Raw genomic sequence first — 25,733 nt, 5'->3', positions numbered from 1 at the left:
TATTTGGACGTTCTTTTTATGTATATTCAAGATTTAATATTATCTTCGAGTTTTATTTAGATACCTAAGGCTAATAAGTATTTTATTAAAATTTCTCATTTTACGTTTAACCTTATTGACGGTTTTTGTTGTGAATCTTAGGTTGGTCATAACTTCTTCGTTATAACTCAGTTTTTAGTGTTCTTTATATTTATGAAACCCTTGACACGATATCTATCCTTTATGAAATCCAGTAGATGACTTTTGAACATTTTATTTTCGATAATAATTTCATTATATTAAAAGGGGTTACAATTCTTGTCATTTTAGGTCATTACATTGATTCGAAATATCGGGTTGTCACACAAGATCAAGAGTGATAATGGATCTGAGTTTAAGAACAAAGTGTTCGATTCGTTCTTAACAGACAAAGAAATTTCGCATAATTTTTCTTCTCCTTACACACCACAACAAAATGGTGTTGCCGAAAGGATAAATCGTTCTATTTGCGAAGCACCAAGAACAATGTTGACTTATGCGAATCTTCCACAATATATTTTGTAACATCCGGATTTCCAGGTATCAGATTTTAATTGTTTATTTTGAGTTATAAGAAGGGACTTGACGAGTTGACGCTTAGACTCCTCGAGGATCACGTTTGATGACTAGATTAATGAACGGACTCGACGAGTAGATGGGTGGACTCGATGAGTCTGCGCTAAAGTAAGGAACCCTAAATCTCCGGGAATGTGCCCTATTTAAGGGATCTTATATCCCTCATTTGCAGCTACCAGTCCAGAGATAGAAACCCTTGAGAGCTTGAGCGAGTTGTGTGTGTGTGTGTGTGTGTGTGTGAGAGAGAGAGAGAGAGAGCTATTTTGATCCTTTTTGTTGTGGCTTTGCAAAGAAGAAGGTGTTTCCAGCAAGAGAAGGTTAAGAGGATTGTGATTTTGTGGTTTTCAAGCTTGGGTCTTCATTGTTGAGGTAGTAAATCGATCTCTCCTTCTGTTTTGTGCAAGATCCTTGAATTTAGGGTTTTCTCTACCCCTTTATTGGCTTGAATTGATGCATATGTTGTCCCTTTGGGTGTTAGACTCTGGATCTAGACCTTTAGAGGTCCAAAGAGCATTATCTATCTTGCTTTGTGTGGTTCCATGGAGAAAATGAACCTAGGATGCCATTTTAGAAGCCATTTCACCAAAAGAAGCCTTGGTTGCATTGCATGAGTGTCAAGTCTTAACCTTTACGTGATTATTGGACATGGGGAAGTCAAATCTATAGGTTAGAGAAGTAGATATGACCTTAGAAGGTCGTTTGGGTGATTGTCATTGAAGAAACTCGTGGAGTCCATAAGGGGACTCAACGAGTCGAGTCGGGTTGCCCTGCGACTCGTGACCGGTAGTAGCCCGTCGAGTGGAAGGTTCACTCGACGAGTCGAGTGAGGTTTAGAAAGATTCAGAGGACACACTTGGACTCGTCGAGTCACCTATGTACACTCGACGAGTCTGGTCATAGTTTGACCGTTGACTTTTAGGGTTGGGTCAACACTTGGGCTTTTGGACCATTAGAAGGATAAAATGGTCTTTTAGCCTTCTGAGAGAACATTGGAACGGACTAGTCTCTCCTGGAGAGCAGTTATTGATTAGAGATGATTGCTTATACGTTTAGGCGGGGCTAGGTCATTGTTACGAGGTTCAGGGATACCGAGCACGTGAATTACTAGACAGTACACGAGGTGAATCTTTTCACTATACTTTACCTAGAGTGGTAACTATGTGTGATCGGAAGGTCTTATATGATATGCGAAGTAGGTGATATGTGTTGTTATGTGATATGTATGTGTTATGCTATGTTATGAGTGTTGGATTAATGTCTAAGTCCATAACTATAATTGGTAAGACTTGACCCGACCCGGCATGGTCCATTTGGGTTGCATGGCATCATGCACTTGGATAGACTATAATGAGAGAAATAAGACACTTATGGTTATTAATATATTATAAGTTCTAGTATATTAATAATAAGAATAATAAGATTATTTAATTAGTATTGATCAAGAATTAATCTAGGATTAATTAAGTGATCAAAAGAAGACTAATTAAATATATGGGTTGATTGTGTAAATCATCCATACTTGTATAGTGGGCTAATGCTCCATGGATTATCTAGTTGGGCCAAAACCCATATGATGCTCCTTGGATGCTCCATGGTGTATTTGAACCCATGGATCCAAGGAAATGGAAAGTCATGGCAATTAGGGTTTGCCCTAATTGTAACACTATATAAAGATCTTATTCTTGACAAAATCGGCCACTAGATTATTCTAGAGAGGGCTAGCCGATTTTATGAAGTGTAGAATCCTTTCAAGTTATTCCAAGTGTATTTGGTGTTGTGTGAACCATTTGAGGTGTCACACTTGGGGCACTAGGCACTCAAGCTTCATGAAGACAAGCACCATCAAAGAGGTATGTATTCTATCTTGTTATATTGATAGTTTTGTATGCTAGATTAGGATAATACCTTGGATGTTCATATTTGCATGTATAATAGAGAAAACATAGATCCAAGGTATTTAGGGTTGCATGTACACTTAGGAGTGTTAGAATGCTCATAACCCAACAGTGGTATCAGAGCCTAGGCTTGTTTTCTTGTTATACCTGCAATAGAAGCTGAAAAATCGAGTTTTGATGTTGTCAGCCCAGCTGACTCGCCGAGTCCATGAAGGGACTCGACGAGTCCAAGGCAAAATGCATCCAACTCGCCGAGTTGTGTTCATGCACTCGACGAGTTGGACCCCAGACAGCATACTTTCGAAGTTTTTGGCTAGAAATGGACTAGGAACATTACCCTAAGTTGTTTTTGAACTTATAAACTTGTTTTTTAATGTGGTAATGTTCATGCTAATCCATTTTCAAAGATAATTGTCAATAGATTCATGTTTTGTATTAGTTTAAAGGTTAGACTAATTACATGAAAAAGTTTGATTTGAATTATCTTGTTCTTATGAGTTGCTTAGATTAATAGAAAAGTTGAGTGAAAAAGTTGTTTTCAATCCAAATTAATTTAAGAGTTGATTCTAAAATGTGTTTTTGTAACTTGTCCTCAAGTTATATGAAAAGTCACATTTAAGTTTCATAAAAACTCATAAAAGTTGGCAATGGTTACAAAAGATGAAGAGTCTTGTCCTTAAGTTATGGAGGTTCAAGAGTCACTTCATTAATAAATAAATAAATAAAAATATGTAACCATAATTAATTCCATAAGTTATAAAATAAAGGAAAAATTAATTCTTTATTAGTTTAAAGTCTTCCATAATTTGTCCTCAAGTTATGGAACTTGAAGAGTTTTTGGATTAAAACTACTTTAAACACATAAGTTATGGAATTAATTAGTTTTGAATAGTTTCAAAACTTGCCCTCAAGTTTTGGAATTTGTAAAGTTTTCTCTTATGAATACTTTAATTCCAAGTTAGCCCTAAGAATTTTAAAAGTTAAAATTCAACCCTTATACTTTATAATATTATAAGTTAATAATATTTATATGTATAAGAGTAAAGTCGGTCTTACCACTAGTACGCCTCATTCACGAAGCCGGTCTATAAGGTGGGTATAAGGTTGTTGCCTATAAAATGGCAACTTAATGGGTGTTCACTCTCACCCACCGCTTGCTTGACCGGTTGAGGGTCGTTAGCCGAACGGGTTTGACATGACTATAATTCTCCCTTCATTAAAAGTATTAATGATAAATACTAAGTAACTAAACTCTTAATAATTCCCAATCTTAGTTACTTAGGAAAATGTGAAGAAGGTGCTAATCCATGAAATTACACTTTGCACTTTGTTTAAGTCGGTTAGTGGAGCGTGTGTGGTTAACCGGCACACTAACTCGTATTTAACAAGGTAGGCAAAGGGTAACTTAATGTTTATCATAGTATCGATGGAGCGTGTGTGGTTAACCGGCACATCGATTGAGGGGTAAACACTTAAGGGTACCAAGTAATTTGCATGGTTACTTCACACCTTGTTTTGTGATCCTCGGCATCCCAGTCACAAAACCTGAAGGGCACACTCGAGATTGAAACATGCCATTGAACAGTTCAATGAATCTCAAAAGATCTAGGAGTTTCAAAACCAATTAAAACCTAATAATACATTTCGTTTATCTTGGTGGAAATTGGTGAATCGTCATTCAGCTACCTTCAAATTGTTTTATAGCTTGGATTACGGCATACTTCTTCTAAGTTATAAAATAGTTTGTTGGGTCCTAGCCTTAATATTTTCATATTGGGTGTCATATTAAGGACTCAAAGATCAACTATCTTGAATATCTCCCATAACATGTCTGGTTTAGACATTTATGATCTTCCCAAATCTCTTGAAACAAGCATTCCTAATGAAGATGATGTCCCATGGATATCATACTTCTTTCTCCTCCTCCAATTATTCTCCCTAACCCACAAGTTCTTGAAAATTTTAAGATCACTCAAGCCCTAATGGCAAGGCAAGGTCTAGGTGTGATCACATCTTGGAGATGTAGTCACATATTGACAAGCCGGGAGAGTTGGGTGTCAAAGTCTTGAGAAAGTTAGTGGCTCAACTACTTTCTAAGTCACATAGTGAGTTCTTTTGGAACACCTATGAAACAGACTATGACAAGACCCTTAATGATCTTATCTATTTGCTAAGATCAACTTCCTGAAACTTTATGGACATTGACAATAGTGACACAGGAAATCCAGAAAAAGCATTCTCTTCCCAATGGAAAGGGATCGGCCATAGTCAACTCGGTTGAACAAATGGTAAAGAGAAAAGTCTAAGTCTGTGATAGTCTCGTGTACCATTATCAAAGGGTCCATATGTTTATATTGCCAAAGGAAGGGGCATTAGTTGCGAAGCTGCCTAATTTACCTAAGGATGTTAAAGTCAATAAGGTTGACTCTACTTCAGGTAAAGTCCACTACTCTAACTCTGTTAAGTTTCTATTCTGAGATTCCGGATACATGATGTGACTGGGTCACATGGTAATGTTTTAAGAATCAAAGAAAAGTAAAGGAACTTAAAGAAAGAATATGCTGAATCTAATCGCATAGATGGATTTCTATCGCGTAGTTTGAAGATCGGATTCTTGAGCTACTTCTTAGGAGTTATGAGATATTGTTTAGGAATAGATAACAACAAGTTTTCATATGGGTTGTAAGGATAAGTTTTTCCGCATAGTTTTAAAATAAAAGAAATTTTTGATATCCTTACAATGGCATTTGAGGAAAAATTGTTGCTTATACGATTCCATTAATAGCAAGAGTGGAAGTATGAAATTGATTCTTTCATTTGTGGTAATGTCTAAATTTATCAAATAAAGGAAAGATTCTCATCATCCAAATTCTCAATTGGACCGGGACTTGGAATCATGCAAGTTCTATAGCATGATGAATGAGAACTTTCAAGTATTGGAAAAATTAAGACTAATTACTTGTTCACATGGATGTGTGAGTCAAGTAATGGACTAAGGGATCGAGTACATAGTCATGTGCACTGATTAAGTCCACAAAAGATATAAGGCTATTCGTCATATTTTACTAGAGTTCAGTAAATATGATTATACTTACAAGCTTAAGTGTAACTCTGAGACATTGAAAAAGGTTCCAATGCATAGCAGAGCGGATAAGAAGAATCAAATTAGGCAGAAGGATAAAAGTTTCTCAAATCTGAAAAGATGGGAGAGTACTTTAGTATCAACTTTGTGATCATCTTAATGATTAAGAAACAAAATTTGTTCTCTAAGGAAGTCTTAGTGCATTCTTATGACTAAGAAGAAGGGATCTTGAAATTGTTGAAATGGTTAAATCAAGAAGATGAGTCATACTTCGTTCCAATACAAGTCTTAGAGTCATACTCCAAGATTGTAATTTGAGTGACATGTCTTAAAGAAGGTTTAAAACACTTGACAAATGTAAGAGTAAAAGTTTTCTACTCTTGTACATTTGAAATTGGTAAGTTGTGATGTTTTGGATAAAACAAAGACCAACTTAGGCCAATTGTGTAAAGTGTTTGTCTTGATTAGAATCCGCACTATCTCTTGGATGTTTGACAAGGGAGTCTTATAGGTCAAGAGGACAGTGGGAGTCTTAAAGGTCTTGAAATTCTCAAGAACTAATCAAGAATGAAACCTGAAGTTCTTCACTAGCACACGACTTAAGGTTCATAACCTATCGTGTTGACATATTTTGTGCCCATTCCAGTTAAAGTTGGCTTTGCATATGAGTTCTTAGAGTTCTTAATGTGTTGCACAACAACTTGGAATGGTAGGCCCTTGAGCTACCAGGTGGCAAGAAATTAAGATTGAGTTCAGTCCATATGAGTTTGGATTTGTCATTATCCTTGTCTTGTGACTATGGTTTTGACAATTCACATGGATAAGAACACATACACCAATAAATCTAAGTGTCATAAGGTTTCTCTCTGATTCATGAAAATGATGGTGAGGAAACACTTCCACTAAGTAGATTTTAGCTAGATAGCAATTGTGATATTTGCATTCTCAAAGTCGTTAGTGGAGCGTGTGTGGTTTACCGGCACACTAACCTGGACTTATGAGAAATGGCAAAGGTCAAAACAATCAAGACTATGATTACGGCATCCCTTTTCATAGTTCTTAAAATTGTTTTGACACACCCATGAGCTATCTAAGGGAAGGTGTATGTATTTGATAAAGTCTTATCAAAACAATCTAGTATCAGAAATCTGAACTTTGGTAAGAAAGTCAATAAAGTATTGACTTCTAGAAGTCCAGCTGATTTCTGAATACATGTCAAAGCTAGTGGGAGCATAAGTGTTATGCTAATAATCATCATGTTAGTGGGAGCATGATAATTACGATAAGTATTGCAAGCTAGCAATGTTAATTATAGAACACAAAAGGTTTCAATTGGGAAAAAGTTGTTTTGCTATAATTAAGGGAGAGGAAATTATACTTCATCTCAAATCTATAAGCTTAGATCGTGAGGTTTTAATCATTTAGTCAAGGATATATATGAATTTCATGTTGGAATGGCTCAACATAAGGAAATTCTGTATATGGATCCATTATTTGCGTTCTTAAATTCGATTATGATTACGGCATCCCTTTTCATAATCTGAATTATGAGAACTTGGCAAATAGAAATGGAAATGTTATAGCAAAAGACTGGTTTAGTCTTTATGTGAGACATCATGAATCGTGTCCCATATGCTTCGGATATAGGATCGATTACATGTGCTATATTCATCCTTTCTAAAATTTTCCAAATGCCTAGGGCGTTAAGAAGGGAAAAGGTTTAGTACTGGATATGACTAAAAGGATTAAACAATTGTCGAGGAAAATCTAAGGTTTACCAAAGATTGGTTGCTCAAGGACAGTTGGAAGTATAGTGATAATTCTGGAAGGACCATATTGACATAATCTGTAAGGAGGCAACTCTTGTTCAGAAGTGATAGTCGAAATGGAATCTGGAAATGTTTCAAAGTTAGAATTTTCAATCTGTGTAAGATTAAGGAAACTTAATGCAAGAAGGATGGTTCCAAGGACTTGATCTCCTTTGGAATGCTCTGTAATGATTGTTGTTAAGTCTTTCTGACTTTGTACATAATCATTACAAGAGGATCGATGCATATAAGTTTAGAATCTAACAGATTTCAGTAAATGACATGAATTTGGAATTCTTGCATTTGCAGTAAGGATTTGGGAGTGTGAAAAGAGAATCATTGAAGTTATGTTCATTTGATCTAGTTCACAAAATAAAGATCATAGACAAACATATTATGCATACTTGGTGTATGGCATGACTAGTGTTTAGAAAACATAGTGTGCATGCTTGGAGCATGGGACAACTATTGTTTTAAATTCAAGAATAATGTTGATAGCTGAAACAGTATACAATGAATAATGTGTAATCATATGGTGATAAATAAAAGGTGTTTTATTTATATTCATAAGTTCTGAGACCATATTGGATTCAATTATTATTGTGTTTCACTTTGCATGTTTTGACTTCCCGAATAAACTAGGCTATTCTTCCGGAATGACTACGTTATTCAAACCATCCACAGTCGGTCATATGTTGGAAGTAGATATGAATTAAGACTGTCATGGGTTGGCTTGTAGAGGTCTAAGTTGTTGGACAAAGGGCTACAACACTCATGAGTGCTCATAAGTTCTGAGTATTGGATTCAACCCGCGCTCATTGGAATCACTTCATGGATTTTATCACGAGTGATCATGAGACGATAATATCTTATATTCTTCAAACCTAGAGATATGAGTTGTTACTATGAGTTGATAGTACATTGATTACACGAAACGCATTGGTAACTCGATGTTATAAAACGTGTCTTTGTGTATGATTCAACAAGTAGTAGAACAAGCCATATGAGTCGAAGTTTATCCATTCCTTTTACCTTCGGGATAAAAGCGATATCTGTGGGCCCCTCGATGATTTGATGATGACAAATGGAAGTGCTCGGCCGGGCCAGGACTGATTTGATTTGTTCAATTAGTCAGTCGTCATAAATCGGAAATCGGGAAACAACAAATGGACAGAGAGAATGATTATAATCCATGTCTCAGTCCATACGATATCTAGAATGGAGGAATATATGATCCCTTATCTAATGGACAAGTCATTGACAAGATCAGAGTTCATCTACAAGGTCAGAGTTCAACAGAAGCTTTTGAGAGCTACGATTGCCAGTTGGTTCCTGAAGTCATACGCAAAAATAGTTTTAGACTTATCCAAGTGGGAGACTGTTGGATTAATGTCTAAGTCCATAACTATAATTGGTAAGACTTGACCCGACCCGGCATGGTCCATTTGGGTTGCATGGCATCATGCACTTGGATAGACTATAATGAGAGAAATAAGACACTTATGGTTATTAATATATTATAAGTTCTAGTATATTAATAATAAGAATAATAAGATTATTTAATTAGTATTGATCAAGAATTAATCTAGGATTAATTAAGTGATCAAAAGAAGACTAATTAAATATATGGGTTGATTGTGTAAATCATCCATACTTGTATAGTGGGCTAATGCTCCATGGATTATCTAGTTGGGCCAAAACCCATATGATGCTCCTTGGATGCTCCATGGTGTATTTGAACCCATGGATCCAAGGAAATGGAAAGTCATGACAATTATGGTTTGCCCTAATTGTAACACTATATAAAGATCTTATTCTTGACAAAATCGGCCACTAGATTATTCTAGAGAGGGCTAGCCGATTTTATGAAGTGTAGAATCCTTTCAAGTTATTCCAAGTGTATTTGGTGTTGTGTGAACCATTTGAGGTGTCACACTTGGGGCACTAGGCACTCAAGCTTCATGAAGACAAGCACCATCAAAGAGGTATGTATTCTATCTTGTTATATTGATAGTTTTGTATGCTAGATTAGGATAATACCTTGGATGTTCATATTTGCATGTATAATAGAGAAAACATAGATCCAAGGTATTTAGGGTTGCATGTACACTTAGGAGTGTTAGAATGCTCATAACCCAACAATGAGTACCATGACATGGACCGGAAGGTCAACAGTATATAGACCGGAAGGTCAAGATTATGAGGACCGGAAGGTCATACGAGTAGGGACGGAAGGTTTACTAGAGTTGGGGCGAACATCCCCTAAGACACATGGATCAGAAGATCCCATAGAGTTATGGCCTTGAGTGGCGTATGTGTTGTACGTGGTATTTTGGGGAACTCACTAAGCATTTATGCTTACAATATTATGTGTTATGTGTTTCAGGTACTAGCGATGATCGTGGGAAGGTGTTGGCATGATCCGTACACACTGGAAGGAGATTTATTTTTTTATCTTAGGATATGTTTTATCATGATGACATTGTTAAACATGAAATTTGAGAATATTGAATGAGTTTTATGTTATTTGAAAAATCAAAATTTGTTTTGAAAATTACGTTGTTACATATTTGGGCTGAAACAGTTTTGACAGCTTGTTTTACTCAGAATCGGTCTTTTATTCATCGTCAATTTGATATCACCCCATATGAAATCATTATCAATTGAAAACCAAATGTTAAAATTTTTTCATGTTTTTGGTGGCAGATGCTTCATTATGAATCTTAAGGATAATCTTTCAAAATTTCAGTCGAAGGCGGATGAAGAAATATGCTTAGGGTATTCTCATAATTCGGTGGAATACATGGTGCTCAATAAGCGAACCGGGAAAACTGAAGAAACATTTAATCTTAGTTTTGATGATTACTAAGTCAAAAGAGTTGAAAAATGCTTTGAACAAAAACCAATCATTAATGAATCAAGTGATGAAACTAAAAGTTCGAATTCTTTTGATTTTGATTATGATTTAATTTTTGGTGTTCCTGATAGGGCTATTGATGCAGAAATTCATACCAAAGACAATCAAGTACCGGAAGAATAGAAACATTCTAATGTTTCGAATGTTACACCATATGTTCCTGATATAAATTCATCAACAAATTCACCAATAAACGTCGAAAGGATGCCATTATTACCCAATGATCAAGTAGAGGGGGAGCACTTGAGTTTGTTACATGAAGTTGAGTAGGCGCAAACTTTCGAAGAAGTGCACCATCAAGAAATTGCAAATTTTGAGGGGGGGGGGCAACATATTATTGATCCAAATGTTGAGTGGGAGCAACATATTATTGATCCAAGTGTTGAGGGGGAGCAACATGGATCTTTGCCAAATGGTTCACATGAAAATTTTCATGACATGGCTGATAATTTGTTGAATACATGTGATGGATCAGAAAATGATGAAATGTTCGAAGATGCACCATTGGATTTTGATCCAGCATATCCTCTGATGGACAGATGGACTCAAAGTTATCTACAAGAACAAATTCTTGGTGATCCACATGCAGGAGTCTTGACTAGAGCTCAAATTCGTGCAAAGAATGAGGTAGTTAATACTCATCAAGAATTTTGTATGTTTAATGTGTTTATCACGAAAATTGAACCAAAGTCAATTACGATTGCTATGGAAGATCCTGATTGAATTGTTTCAAGGCAATATGAATTGGCTGAGTTTGAACGAAACAACGTTGTGAGGCTTGTTCCGAAACCTCAAGATACATCGATCATAGATCTTAAATGGATTTTCAAAAACAAAACTGATAAAGAAGGTAATGTTTTGAGAAATAAGGCTAGGCTAGCTGTTAAAGGATATTCGCAATAAGAAAGTATAGATTATGAAGAAACCTTCGCTCCTGTCGCAAGACTCGAGGTTGTTCGAATCTTTTTAGCCTATGCAGCATATAAGGATTTCGATGCATATCAAATGGATGTTAAGTGTGCATTTCTCAACGGTGTGCTCGAAGAAACGGTGTACGTGGCAGGGATGCAAACGGGGGTGGATCGTGGCGGGTATTGTGATCCTCATCCCCGTCCCCGACCTCCGATTCCAACATCCAGCCCCGCCCCCGCCCCGCTAAATCCCTGACGGAGTCGGGTAAATTAATCCCGTCAGGTTCGGGGAACCCGATGGATATCTGTTTAGTAAATAAATTCCATTTTTATAAATATAAACTAGGCGAATGTCCGCGCGTTACGCAGTGGGATAATAATGTAGTTTAATATGGTTATATATGATTTAATGTATTGTGAATAAGTCATACATAAAACTTGTATACGATTAAATATCATGTATATTTTTTGATTTATAGATTTTTTATCATAATAAATAATGAATTTTTTTACTATTAGTTTAAAATTTTAAATGTAATTTTTATGTACACATTAGTATCTACTGTAATTAGTTGATGATGGATTAGATATGAATTCTCATTTGTGGTAGTCTATTTATGTTGAACCTCATAAAAATACATATTTAACGACTTTTGTTAGTTTTACTATTGAATAGAAAATGGTGCCGTATTTTAAGTAAATATAAAAAATGTCATTCTCAATCTATTTTAAGATAGTGATATATTTTAAGTTAATATAAAAAATCATATTCTAGAACTAATGAAATGAAAAAACAGAGCCAAAATTTTTAACTATAATAAAGTTGATTCCAATTAAAAAGTGCTCAATCGAAGATAATATCATTCAATAAACATCATAAGATATTACGTTATATTTAAATTACAGATATCGTTTTTGTAAGAGTCATTCAAAATATATGAAACTATAGTGCCTAATAAAACAATGTAATAACCAAATGATCCTAACATATTTTAAATGAAATATAATTATAATATATTATTTATGCAACTACTATGATATTCTTCTAAGATGTGGGATTCGTCTACTATATGACCCTAACTATGTGAGATTCGTCTACTATATGGTATTCTTCTAATATATTATAATGTAATATAAACATTATATTTGGAAAACCACTTTGAGTTATATTGTAGTTTCTAACATTAAATTTGTGATGGGTTGTATTTGACACACATTTGTGTATTTATATCTATATTATATATTCAAAACAAATCTTATATAAACATCCAACCTAAATATTTATCTTCAAGTTTTCTTTCTTCGCCACGTAAACAAATTGTTGTTATAAATCCAAAAATGGAATAAAAGACAGTTAATTATACGATCATGATATATTGTATTTTGATTGGGGGCTTGTACAAAACATGCATGAGCATATATTATTAATTTATCTCTTGTTTTCGGTAATTCGAATAAGATAGCTTCAAATCCAATGTATCAAACGGATTACCCATTTACTAAAGTCTAAAACCCAAAAACTCAAACATGTTCTAGTACCATACAAATGCATGAGGTTTTAGGAAATTATTATCTCATATGAATTACCATTGATTATGTGTGATTAATTATTAAGAAGTTGAAAAGGTTTGGGGGTTTCAAATGCATGAGGTTTTAGCAAATTATTGTGGGGGTTTCAAATGCAAGACAATCAAGGGAAAATGCAAGCTTTATAAGTATGTAAGAAATTTTAAAAACATAAAAAATAATCACAATAACTAAAAATTTCAATGATTCATATTTCATTCTCAATGATGACAAAATACAAAAAGATGATCACGACATTCTTAAGTTTTGATAATAAACTAAAATAAAAACAGTTTCACTCTAATCTTGTTCAAAAAAAAGTCTTTGGTCTTCATCACCATCAATCGCCAACAAATCTTCATAAACTAAGTATCAAAATCCACGTAGCTTGGACCCTAAAACATCAATTAAAATTTGAAGTCAAATATTTGATTACTAAAAAATATAAGCATGACAAACTTACTAAATCGTCATCTTTAACAACTTCAAACTTTGCAACATGTTTCTCTCTATTTGAATGTCTACCTAGAAATAATCAAATAATTATATATTAGTATGTTTATAAAGTAAAGTAAAAAGTTTGAAAATAAAAACCCTTACCAAGATTCTGATCCCATAGCCAATTTTGAGCACAAATTAATGTTTCCAATAGATTAGGATGAAGCCTATTTCGATGAGGAGTAACGTGTCTTCCACCGGTAATAAATGTTGATTCGGAAGCAACGGTAGACACTGGTATAGCCAAAACATCTCTAACAACTTGTTGCAAAGTAGGATACTTAATACCATTACTTTTCCACTATGCTAAAATGTCAAAATCTCCGGTCCTTGGCAAAACATTCTCCTCCAAGTAATAATCTAACCCGGATTTGTAAGTATCAACACTTGAAGTGGAACTCACAAATAAATCAAAAACAGCCAAAGAATCTCCAAAATCATTAATATCCATGCCAATATCAAAATTAGTAAATGAAGAATGGATTTCATTGGCATCATGTGGCTTGTATTCTTTTACCAAATCATAAGTCAACTTTCTAATTCGCTCAACTTCTTTTTGGGACTCATCACCAAAATTTTGGGGGAAATAATACTCAATCAACTTCATTTTGAATTGTGGATCCAAAATAGTGGCTATGGCTAATACTCCATGTATGAGAGACCGATGTTGGTGAAACTTCTCGATCGTATTGGTAGCCATTGCCTTACTCTCCGCATAAGGCGATGTAAGACACTCTTTGAGGAACAACTGAATCTCACAAATTTTTGGGGAAAAATATTAGCAGTTGGATATTTGACACCAAAAAACATCTCGGTCACACTATAAAACACCTTGAGTTTTTCACACATCAATTTTGCCAAATGCCAATCTTGATCACTAGGTGCTTTCTTGTAGTTTTTATCTTTGTGTACTAGGCGATTGAAGACCTCCCTATAAACAGTTGCACTCATAAGCATGAGATAAGTGGAATTCCGTCTGGTTTTACAATCCAAAACCAACTTTCTTTTACTAGAAAGAGATAATCCATCTTTCACTTCCTCAAAAATTTCCTCTCTCTTTGGAGTGGCAGTCCAATAAACAACACCCCCACGAATACACTCAACCTCGCTTTGAATTGCACTTAATCCTTGTTGAACAATCAAGTTCAAGATATGTGCACAACATTTCATGTGAAGAAATTCCCCTTTCAAAAGTAAGTTATCAAGTCTTAACTTTTCTTTCATTTTTTTCAATCATGGAATTATTAACATTACAGTTATCTAAAGGTAAAGTAGATAACTTGCAATCAATGGACCATGAAACTAAACACCCCATTAATGCTTTAGTTAGTGTTTTAGTATTATGAGGGGCTAGAATATACATAAACTTGCAATTAAAAAAAAAAAAAAAAAAACTATCAGAACACCAGTAATCTATATTATATCTATATAGAAGAAAACTAGTTTATTACCTTAAAATTTTATTGCACATATTCCATGAATCATCAATGTAATGTGTAGTAACAACCATGTAGCCTCTTTTTTGGTTAGAGGTTATCCACATATCAGTAGTCACTGCAACTCTACCTTGGTTTTCACTCAACATCTTTTTTATCTTTGTTTTCTCCCTGTCAAAAATGTTCATTATATCACTCCTAATGGTAGTTCGTGACACATGTTTAAACAGCGGGTTAACCGAGTTAACAAAACTTCGAAATCCAACATGTTCCACCATATTTAGTGGGTACTCATGAAGAATTATCATCTTTTCAAGTTCTCTCCTTGAAAAGTTTTGATCAAATGTATATGCACCAAGTGACAAAGGTCCATCTTTTTTCTCTTGGCGTGGATTCAAGATTGATTGCCTAATGTCTTTATTGTTTTTTGAGAAGCATTTTCTGTAATGATCACTAAAGTGTGTGGTACCATTCTAGCTATTCCATTTAACTTTTTCTTGCAGTACTTGCATACATCTTTATCTACTCCATCAACCTTTTTCTTTTTAAAATGAGCCCAAAACGAAGAGGCCAATCTTCTATTTGTACCGAAAACTTGTGCATCTGTTGTACCAACATCCTCAACATTTGTTGTTCCAGTAGCATGTGTATCTGTTGTACCAACAGCCACTGGTGCAACATTATTTGTTTTCCAGTTCCAGCAGCCTTAGAACTTGGTTGAACAAGTTGTTGATTTTGGTCTTGAGTCTCACTACAAGAGCACATCAAACAAATAACATTAAGTTAATATCATATTACTAAGACAACATGAATTTTATATCATACATATTACATTAAGTTAATATTATGTAACTAAGAAAATAGGAAATTCATATCAGATAACTAAGAAAACAATATGAAGCAGATAATAATCAAGAAAAAAAGCAAATAGGGAGTCTGACTACAATTGAACATCAAACAAATGACATTAAGTTAATATCATATAACTAGAAAACATGAAATTCATATCAAACAGATTACATTAATTTAATATTATGTAACTAAAGAGAACAGGAATCAGATAACAATCAAGAAAAAAAAACAGAAAGCAAACAGATTACATCAGTGAGTTATTGGCAAATAGCAAATGAAAAAAATCCAAAGTTTTTTCACAAACATGAAACTCATATAAGTTATCGATCCCTATGATTAAAATAATGGGTTCAATGTTTCTATTTTTCCTAACTGGATCGGTAAAATCAAAATAAAAAGATTGTTTATGTATTGTTCTTATTATATAGAACAAGCCAACAACTAACTGACTGATTGAAGGATAATCGATTATTACAAAAAACGAATTACAGAAAAAAAAAAAAACAATTACAGATAAATGATTACAGGAAAAAACGATTACAAATAAGTCGATTACATGAGATCGATTATTGCTCAAAACGATTGCAGAAAATAGATTACATGAAATCAACTTTAATAAATAAGTTTACTAAGAAAAAGAAAAAGAAACTCGCTGATGATAATCGTTCATGGTAACAACCATTGGACAATTTTTCCATCTTGGTGATCAATTGGAGAAGAAGAAGTGCAACCTAAATCAGATTTCTTGAGTCTTGAATCAAAGGATTTTGCTAATTGATTGGAGAATGGAGAATGAGAAGGAGAAACGCAGAAGTGTAGAAATAGAACTTAGAGAGTAGACTGGATTTAAATCGAAATTCACTATAGAGAAGTATACGTCTTCAATTTTTATAGTCGATGTGTTAACTGTTAACCCTGTCTCACAAGTCAGACATGCTCATAGATTACTAAGAGGTACACGACGTTTCACTATTCTATGTATTGAAAATTGAAAGTTATTAATAATAATAAATAAAAATTGAAAACCTATTTCGGATATATATATATATATATATATATATATATATATATATATATATATATATATATATATATAGGGGTGTGCGCGGTGCGGTTTGGTGCGTTTAGAGTCAAAACCGCAAACCGCACCGCGTATGCGGTTTGAATATTTTAGAAACCGCAAACCGCACCACAAATGTTCAAAATTGCGTTATGCGGTGCGGTTTGATGCGGGCGGTTTATGCGGTTTGGTTGCGGTTTGTGCGGTTTGATGAGTTGTTCAATATTAAATCTATCAAAAAACCAAAAAACTGACCCGGTTAAAAAAATTGATTGCTTTTATTTCATAAAAACAAATACAATTTTCAAGTTAAATCGTTTTTAATAAATTGTGATTCATGCTACTATAGTTTCGTAAGTGTCCCTGTTATTGCTTTATATTGTCGTTATAGTTGCTATATTCTTGTAAACTGTGGGATCTTGATCTAATAGTGATTTAATGTTACGTTATAAATATTTGATTATTGTAAGAAATATATTTAAATACATCGTTTCTAAATCGTGATTTGAAGTTATAACAAAGTAAAGAATATATATATATATATATATATATATATATATATATATATATATATATATATATATATATATATATATATATATATATATATATATATATATATATATATATATATATATATATATATATAACATGCGGTGCGGTGCGGTTTGAACCGCGATTTTATAAATACAAACCGCAAACCACACCGCATAGTGCGGTTTGATAAAATGACGAACCGCAAACCGCACCACGAAATTCTAAACCGCATTATATGGTGCGGTTTGGTGCGGTGCGGGCGGTTTGTGCGGTTTTTTGCACACCCCTATATATATAATATTGGCTCATAAACGGGGCGGCTAGTACTATGCCCATCCCCTACCCATCCCCGCTTCGGGTAAGATATCTTATCCCCATCCCTGATCCGTTACCCGTTAAGGTGGGGAATCCTCGATCCGTTCGGGTCGAGTCCCAGCGGGTCGCGGGGAATCCCCGATCCGTTAGCATGCCTACCCCCATGTTTTGTAAGTACTCAGTATCCTGATCATTGCTGTGTTTTAGACAAAGCTATTTATGGTCTTAAACAAGCACCACAGTCTTGGTATGGCACTCTTACAAATTTCTTAAAATCATCGAAATTTAAACAAGGATTTGTTGATCCAAGCTCTTTCGAAAGAAAGTTGGAAATCATCTTATGCTTATTCAAATTTATGTTGATGATTTAGTTATAATGATCCTAATTTGTCAAAAGAATTAGAAAATATGATGAAGAGTTAATTTGAGATTAGTATGATGGGGAAGATTAACAATTTCTTGGGTATAAATATTCGACAAAGCAGAGAATGTATTTGCATTAATCAAGAAAAGTACACTCGCAATCTGCTACAGAAGTTTGGAATGACGAATAGCTCCAAGTAGTGAGTACCGATGGTTGTTGGCACAAGACTAGGACCTTCGACAGATAAGTCGGCTGTTGATCTTACATTGTATCGAAGCTTGATAAGTTCGTTACTATACCTAATGGTTGGTTGACATGATATTTTTTTTTTATATGCAAGTGTACTATGTACCAGTCGAATACCATGGAGCCTCATGTTATAGCTATCAAGAATATTTTTTTCTATCTCAAAGGCACAGTTTCGTTGGCCTTGTGGTATCCTTCAAATACTGGATTTTTCATTTAAGCATTTTCGGATGCTGATTTGGGTGGTTGTCAACTTGATCACAAAAGAAAAAGTGGTGGATGTCAACTCTTGAATGGGAAGTTTGTGAGCTAGAAATCAAATAAACAAATATGCTTTTCGATTTCCACAGTAGAAGCCGAATATGTTGCTGTTGCAACTTGCACTTCTCAAATCATTTGGATTCAAAATCAACTACGTGTTCATCCAATCAACATGAAGAAAATTTCATTCTATTGTGATTCACAAAGAGCTAAAAGCATTTGTCACAAACCTATGCAACATTCGAAGAGTAAACACAGTGCACTTCAATATTATTTTATCAAAAATCACGTTGAAGATGGTAACATCGAAGTTCATTTTGTAAAGACCACAGATCAGCTTGTTGATATCTTTATAAAACTATGAGATGAAAAGAGCTTTCTACGAATCTTGGCGGGTTTAGGCATGTTGGATGCGAATGCAATTGCTAGACCCACCTTCGACATGCTTTGTTTTCGACATTCTGCAGCATGATTTATCAAAAGGTTCATTACTTTGTCTCAAAGTGTTGTGCCGATACTTTTGTTATCCTATGGAATTTTTTTGAAGGTTTAATTCATTTTGGATATTTTCATTCAAAAATCAAAAATACCAATAAGATTTTCTTATTTTTGTTATTTTCATTCTAAAATCAAAAATACCAAAAAGAATTTCTTCTTTTTGCTTTTCTCATTCTAATATCATAAATCCAAACATATTTTTGTTTTTCTTTTGATTTGTATAACAAGCGTGTATAGTTGGTGGTTGAAGATTTCTACATGGTACATGGCATGCAGTTCTTGGGAAAGGTATTCATTCGATACTTTGTACTAGTTAAGATGTCCCTAGAAGCATGCTGCAGCATGTCGACGCAAGCCTCTATAACTCAATGTGTCGAAGCCTTAATGGTTTTCTCCTCTTGAGGATTCCTTCCCAATTAGCCAATATTCACATTAGTTACTGAGTTACCTTAATCTTCTCACATGAGTTAATAGTTTTCTACTTGGTCCAAAAATAGCAGAGGTACATTTTGAAGCTCGGACCAATCTTTTCCATCCTAAAGTTCTTATATGTTCACACACAGCGACGTATGTACAAGAGATCTCTGGTATACACCAATTAGGATTTAGGCATATCAAAAGTCTGTGTTTATGATCTTGATTCATGAGATCGTGATGAAAGTGTAACCCAACCTTTCGAAACTTACCAGGAATTGTCGGTAAACTTTTTAGTTCAAGTTTTTAATGAAACATTTGTTTCAGTACCATATTTCGATATCCAAAATCATATTCTTTCGTTTTTGTGTGGTCTTGCTAAAATGTTCAAAACCCACGACATTTTTATCCAACAAGATCCAGAATTTAATGTTGTTTTGGAATATGATTATGTCTGGATATCACTTCTAATTCTTTGTTACCTAATACATTTTCCCAAAGCCTACTTGTCACTGACTACACTGGTCAAACAGGTAATTTTTTACAATTTCTCACACTTATGTTGAGTTGTGGTTTGTAACAAAATCTAAGCCGACCCATGAAGCTTTTAAAAAGATTCCCTTCGATACTCCTCTATGAGTATTTGGTTGTAGTTCACGGGAAACCAACACAAGTTGTTCGACATCTCTCTTGATGGAGAACGAGGTGATCTTTGCCTGGGATTTAAATGCTTTTGTGTCGATTTTTCCATTGACATCATAGATCCAAATTTTATTATACTTGTTTCTTATCTTATTCTTTGGCATACATTGCACTCACCAAATCCTTGAGGTTCTAAGTAATACCAACTCAGGTTGATGATTTCGAAAATTCTGGCGTATGACTTCACTTTTCAGCCCCAAAGTGAAAGATCCTTACCTCCATACCGAAGGTTTATGACTTACCGAATGTTTATGATGGTTCTTATCCTCTTGGTACTATCGAACAGATTGATGGAAGTGACGTTCTGGTTCCAACGTGGTTTTCAAGGAAAAGTGCTCATCACTTTTTCAGGTGTGCCTAACTTTACAACTATTGGTCCGACTTTCTAGGTGCCACATGGATCTGTAATTAATGCTCAAACCGCTTCAAATTCAAAACTGGGAGTACGTATAAAATGGTTTTAGGGGTTTCATTCCAACTTTACACACTCTGAAAATCCCTAAATTCCTTTGGTATTCAACCGCTCTATTTTCTTCAAAAATTCCTCAAAACTTAACAATGGCGACCAAGAACACCAATGTTTAATCATGTCAGACGACGGATGATAATACTTCGCAACCTCTCAATAAGATCCAAAGGACTAATTTTAGAGTTAATCCTAATCAAGACGAGTTGCATATGCTTATTATTGCTTTCAAAAGTTTCGTTTTATCTACTGCAATGTTCTCTTCTTTTTCTGTAGCTATGTCGTGGTTATCCCTTGCTGGTTCAACAACAGTTTATAGCAAGGCGGTGAAACTGGTTACCTTTCAACTGACAAATCATAAGAAGTTCAAACTCACCAAGAAGCTTTTTGCATAAATCTTGAATCTCCTTACTAGTGATAATTTCTATGCAGTTTTCAGTAACCAAGTTCTTCATATGTTCAACGAGATGGGTTACCAACTAGTTCTTACCAAAATTAGTAAGTTTAAGAAATCTAGTCTAACCTTTTTATGGAATTTTTTTTTGGCATTTACCTTTGATGCTTAACTGGTCGAAGTGTAGGGTTAGATAAAGCCAAATTGGAGATTTATGCCTAGGTTATAAGCATCTAATATGATATTCCTGTTGATTGCACCACTCAATATGGGAAGAGTATGTGAAAAGTATCGGTAATACTAATGTGGTGAACGGAACCTCATGTGCTCATTATTGGAGTCTGATACTTTTATTTGCATATGACAAGGAAGGATGTTAGATGTCATTTCATGTATCTTATAGGGTAGTTTTTATTATCATTTTAACATCATATTTTGTACATTTACATGGCTTCCGTTAGAATTCCCGTACTGCTCATGTTTTTATATCAATTTCAGACAGTTCGAGTGGAGCGGTGCTTTGGGAGCAGTTGGATGTGCGTTTGGAGCTTAAAATGGAGCTTGGAACTTATGGAGTATTTTTTTGGAATGATTGGAAGATGCTTTGTTCAAGAAACATTTGATCAAATTGATCACACGAAGAAAGAACCTACAATCTAAAGTTAAAGGATGTTGTTGGCATCTTTGACCCCCTATCAGTATTTTGGCCATATCTCGAGAACCGTAACTCCGATTGATGTGATTCAAAATGATATGAAAAGTAGAAAAAATTTCGAACATGAGTTAAAAATCAATACATGCAATTGCAAGTTGTGTACATACTGTTGGTTTTTATACAAACAATCCTATGTGTGCATGCAACCCTAGAATTGGATCTATGTTTTCACTATTAGATACACAACATTATGAACACATAAATAAACCCTAATTCTAGCATATAAGTAATCATATTAACATAAGAATAGGTTTATAATATTACCTTGATTGTTATGTAGCAATAACAATCCCATATCTCCTTGTATTGACTTTGGAAAGCTTAGAGTCACAAGTGTCACTCCTCTAATGGCTTACAAACACCAAGAGCAAATGGAGAAGGTATAAATAGAGAGGAGAGAGGTTAGAATTCGTCCTTAGATGCTCTAGGGATCAAGTGTACGAATTCTAAGGCATTAGGGGTCTTTATATAGGGTTAGGATTAGGGTTTTAGTCCTTATCCTTATCTAGTTGCTTGTCCACCAAGCAACCATAAGATAAGTCTTAGAAACCCTTATCCTAGTCGAATTCTAAGGCATTATCACCTTAAATTCGTTCACCATATATTTAAGATAATCCTTACCTTATTTTGTAACTATCACATAATTACAATTCAGCCCCTTTAGTTTAATTAATTACACTTGATCACAAAATTAATTCCTAATTAATTATTGACCAATATTAATTAAACAAATATGATTTCTCCTTTAATATATTATTCTTATAACATATTAATAAATCATAATAACCTCTCTCTCTTTATTTATTTCTCCAATCAAGTTGCTTTGGTGAAGGCAACCCAAAAGGACCATGCACCATCAGGTCAAGTACATACCAAAATAGTTATGGACTTAGACACTAATCCAAAAGTCTCCCACTTGGATAAGTCTAATAACTATTCTGCGTATGACTTCAGATCCTGATCTGTAATCGTAGCTTTCCAAAGCCGCTGTCAACTCTGATCCTATCAGATACGCGTGTCCTTAGATAAGGGATCATATATTCCTCCATTCTAGATATCATATGAGATATGATTTCTAATCATTCTCTTTGTACTACTTCTCGATTTCTGATTTATGACGACAGACTAATTGAACAAATCAAATTAGCCCTAGCCCGGCCGAGCATTTACATATGTCATCACTAAACCATCGAGGGGCCCAAATATATCGCTTTTATCCTACTTTGGATAAAAGGAACGGATAAACTTTGATACAATGCTCGCTTGCACTCAATCACCGAATTACACACAACAATATGTTTTATAACACCAAGTTACTAGTGCGTTCACATATTATCAATGTGCAACCGATTCGCAAGATACAACTCACACATCTCGGTTTCAAGAATATAAGATGTTATCATCTCACAAATCACTCGTGATACAATTCATGGAGCGATCCAAGTGAGCGTGGGTTTAATCCAATGCTCAAATCATATTCGTAAGCACTCATGAACGTTGCAGCAAACATTTGCTTATGTCTAATACTTTTCTAGACAATCCACACAACAATTCATGACAATCTTCATTCATATCTACTTCCAACATATGAACGACTGTGGCCCGTTCGAATAATTCGATTATTCTTAATAAACTCAATTATTCTGGAAGTCAAAACATGCAAAGTGAAACACAAGAATAATACTAATCCCATATGGCCTCAAGCTTTTGAGTATAAATAAAACTCCTTTTATTTATCACCATACCGATTACTCATTATTTGTCGTTTCGGGTAATCAACTTCTTACTTGAATTATTACACTTATCCCATGCTCCTAGCATGCACACAATGTTTACCTATGGTTCTTACTTTTGTGAAATAGACAAATTGAGCACATTTCCAATCATTCTCATTTCACAACTCCAAATCCTTTTTCATAAGTGTAAGAATATCAAATTCTTCCTACTTACAGAATATGCCATATTCTAACATTCTATGCAACGATCCTTTCGTAATGTCATTGCACCAAAGTCACAAAGACTATTGCCAATGATATTACAAAGTTCTCTAACGGAGATTGTTACAAGACAATTCCTTAGATATGATGTCTCTCACTCAAAGTACATTCCTTTGAACATACTTTTGCATAAAAGTTTCTAATCTAGTCATAGATTTTCAATATTTACTTCCCAATATGGACACGCTTCCATATTTTCCTCATGACAACTCATTCTTAATAGAATCTTTTCTATTTGTAATGATGTCGATATGATCCATCCAATATGGAAACATTTCCATAATTTCCAATACTATACTTACAACTACTCACAAGCGACCAATTCTCGTCGAACTTTGAATTGTCCTTTGATAGTTGTTTAATTATTTTAGTTAAAATCAATTCTAGTCCCTTTTCCCTCTAAATGCGCTAGACATTTGGAAAAATTTAGAATGGTAAGACATTAAAGCATTTGCAATCGATCCTATACCCGAAGCGTATGGAACACGACGCATAATGTTTTATTTGCTATGTTCTCAAAATTCGAATTGTGAAGAGGAATGCCGTAATCATAATTGAAATTTTAAGAACACACTATGTACCTTTAACTAAATTTATTAACATTCCACAACCTAATCCTTTAGATTTGAAATGAAGCATAATATTCTCTCCCTTAATTATAGCAAAACAACTTTATAACCCTTACAACCTTGCAAGGTATAACTCTTGTTTTCTATAATTAATATTGCCAACTTGCAATACATTCCATAATAATCATATAATCATAACTTTTATGCTCCCACTATCATGATGATTACTATAAAACATAACACTTATGCTCCCACTAGCTTCAACATGTATTCATAAACATCTTAAATTCCAGAAAAACAATACTTATTGAATTTCTTAAGTTCATGTTTCTAATACTTAATGCTTTGATAATCTTTTATCAAGGCTTCTTGAACTTATACACCTTTGCCTTAGATAGTTCATATGTGTGTCTTAACGATTAAGACTAATTTCCAAACCTCACAATTCGAATCATGGAAAGGGATACCATAACCATAATCAAATTTGAGAATGCAATTTTACAATCACTATCTTCTTAAAATCTTTCTTAGTGAAAGCATTTCCTCACAACCATTTTCATGAAGGAGGAAATCTTATGACACTTAGATTTTAAACGGTGTATGTGTTCCTTGTTGGATTAGTGTCTAAGTCCATAACTATTTTGGTATGTACTTGACCCGATGGTGCATGGTCCTTTTGTGTTGCCTTCACCAAAGCAACTTGATTGGAGAAATGAATAAAGAGAGAGAGGATAATATGATTTATTAATATGTTATAAGAATAATATATTAAAGGAGAAATCATATTTGTTTAATTAATATTGGTCAATAATTAATTAAGAATTAGTTTTGTGATCAAATGTAATTAATTAAACTAGAGGGGCTGATTTGTAATTATGTAATAGTTACAAAATAAGGTAAGGATTATCTTATTTATATGGTGGACGAATTTAAGGTTGGAAAGCCTTAGAATTCGAGTATGATAAGGATTCAAGGATTATCTTATTGGTTGCTTAATGGATAATCAACTAGATAAGGATAATGACTGAAACCCTATCTCTACACCTATATAAACATCCCTAGGGTCATGAATTCGAAAAATCCCTTTCCAAGAGGTCCTAGATACGAATTCTAACCTCTCACCTCTCTCTTTATACCTTCTCCATTTGTTTATGGTGTTTGTGAGCCATTAGAGGAGTGACACTTGTGACTCTAAGCCTTCCAAAGTCAATACAAGGAGATTTGGGATTGTTATTGCTACATAACAATCAAGGAAACACTATAAACTTATTCTCATGTTAATATGATTATATGTATGCTAGAATTAGGGTTTATAGTCTTGGATTCAAAGCATGTACAATAGAGAAACCTAGATCCAAGCATTAGGGTTTGTATGAGCACATAGGATGTCTTATGACCAAAACCCATCAGTGGTATCAGAGCCTAGCTTGTTTTCAATTGTATTGATGCATTGTATAACTGGAAAATCGTTTTTAGGGTTTATGGCTGAGGAACTCGGCGAGTACCACAGTGTACTCGGCGAGTAGACCTCAACTCGGCGAGTACAGTGTGGTACTCGGCGAGTTCGAGCGTCAGATAATGCTTATCTTGGGATTTCTTGCTGTTTTTGCATTTGGATAGTTACCTTATCATGTTA

At 34.3% G+C, this 25,733-nt stretch overlaps 1 protein-coding gene across 1 annotated transcript; it reads right to left on the bottom strand.

Annotated features, from left to right (window-relative positions):
* Positions 1 to 13,138: 13,138 nt before the first annotated feature.
* Positions 13,139 to 14,495, bottom strand: LOC145039808 (zinc finger BED domain-containing protein RICESLEEPER 2-like). The gene is made up of 5 exons (XM_078987816.1): positions 14,103 to 14,495; positions 13,612 to 14,019; positions 13,374 to 13,551; positions 13,237 to 13,298; positions 13,139 to 13,168 (listed from the first exon to the last, which is right to left on the bottom strand). The coding sequence occupies exons 1-5, from the start codon at positions 14,493 to 14,495 to the stop codon at positions 13,139 to 13,141; spliced, it is 1,071 nt and encodes a 356-aa protein (XP_078843942.1).
* Between the last annotated feature and the right edge of the window lie 11,238 nt (positions 14,496 to 25,733).

The sequence above is a fragment of the Lactuca saligna genome, chromosome 4 (genome assembly GCF_052625555.1).
Source record: "Lactuca saligna cultivar CGN05327 chromosome 4, ASM5262555v1, whole genome shotgun sequence".
Classification (NCBI taxonomy): Eukaryota; Viridiplantae; Streptophyta; class Magnoliopsida; order Asterales; family Asteraceae; genus Lactuca; species Lactuca saligna.
The sequence above is the reverse complement of the archived record's forward strand: the minus strand, read 5'-3'. Positions and strand labels throughout refer to the sequence as shown.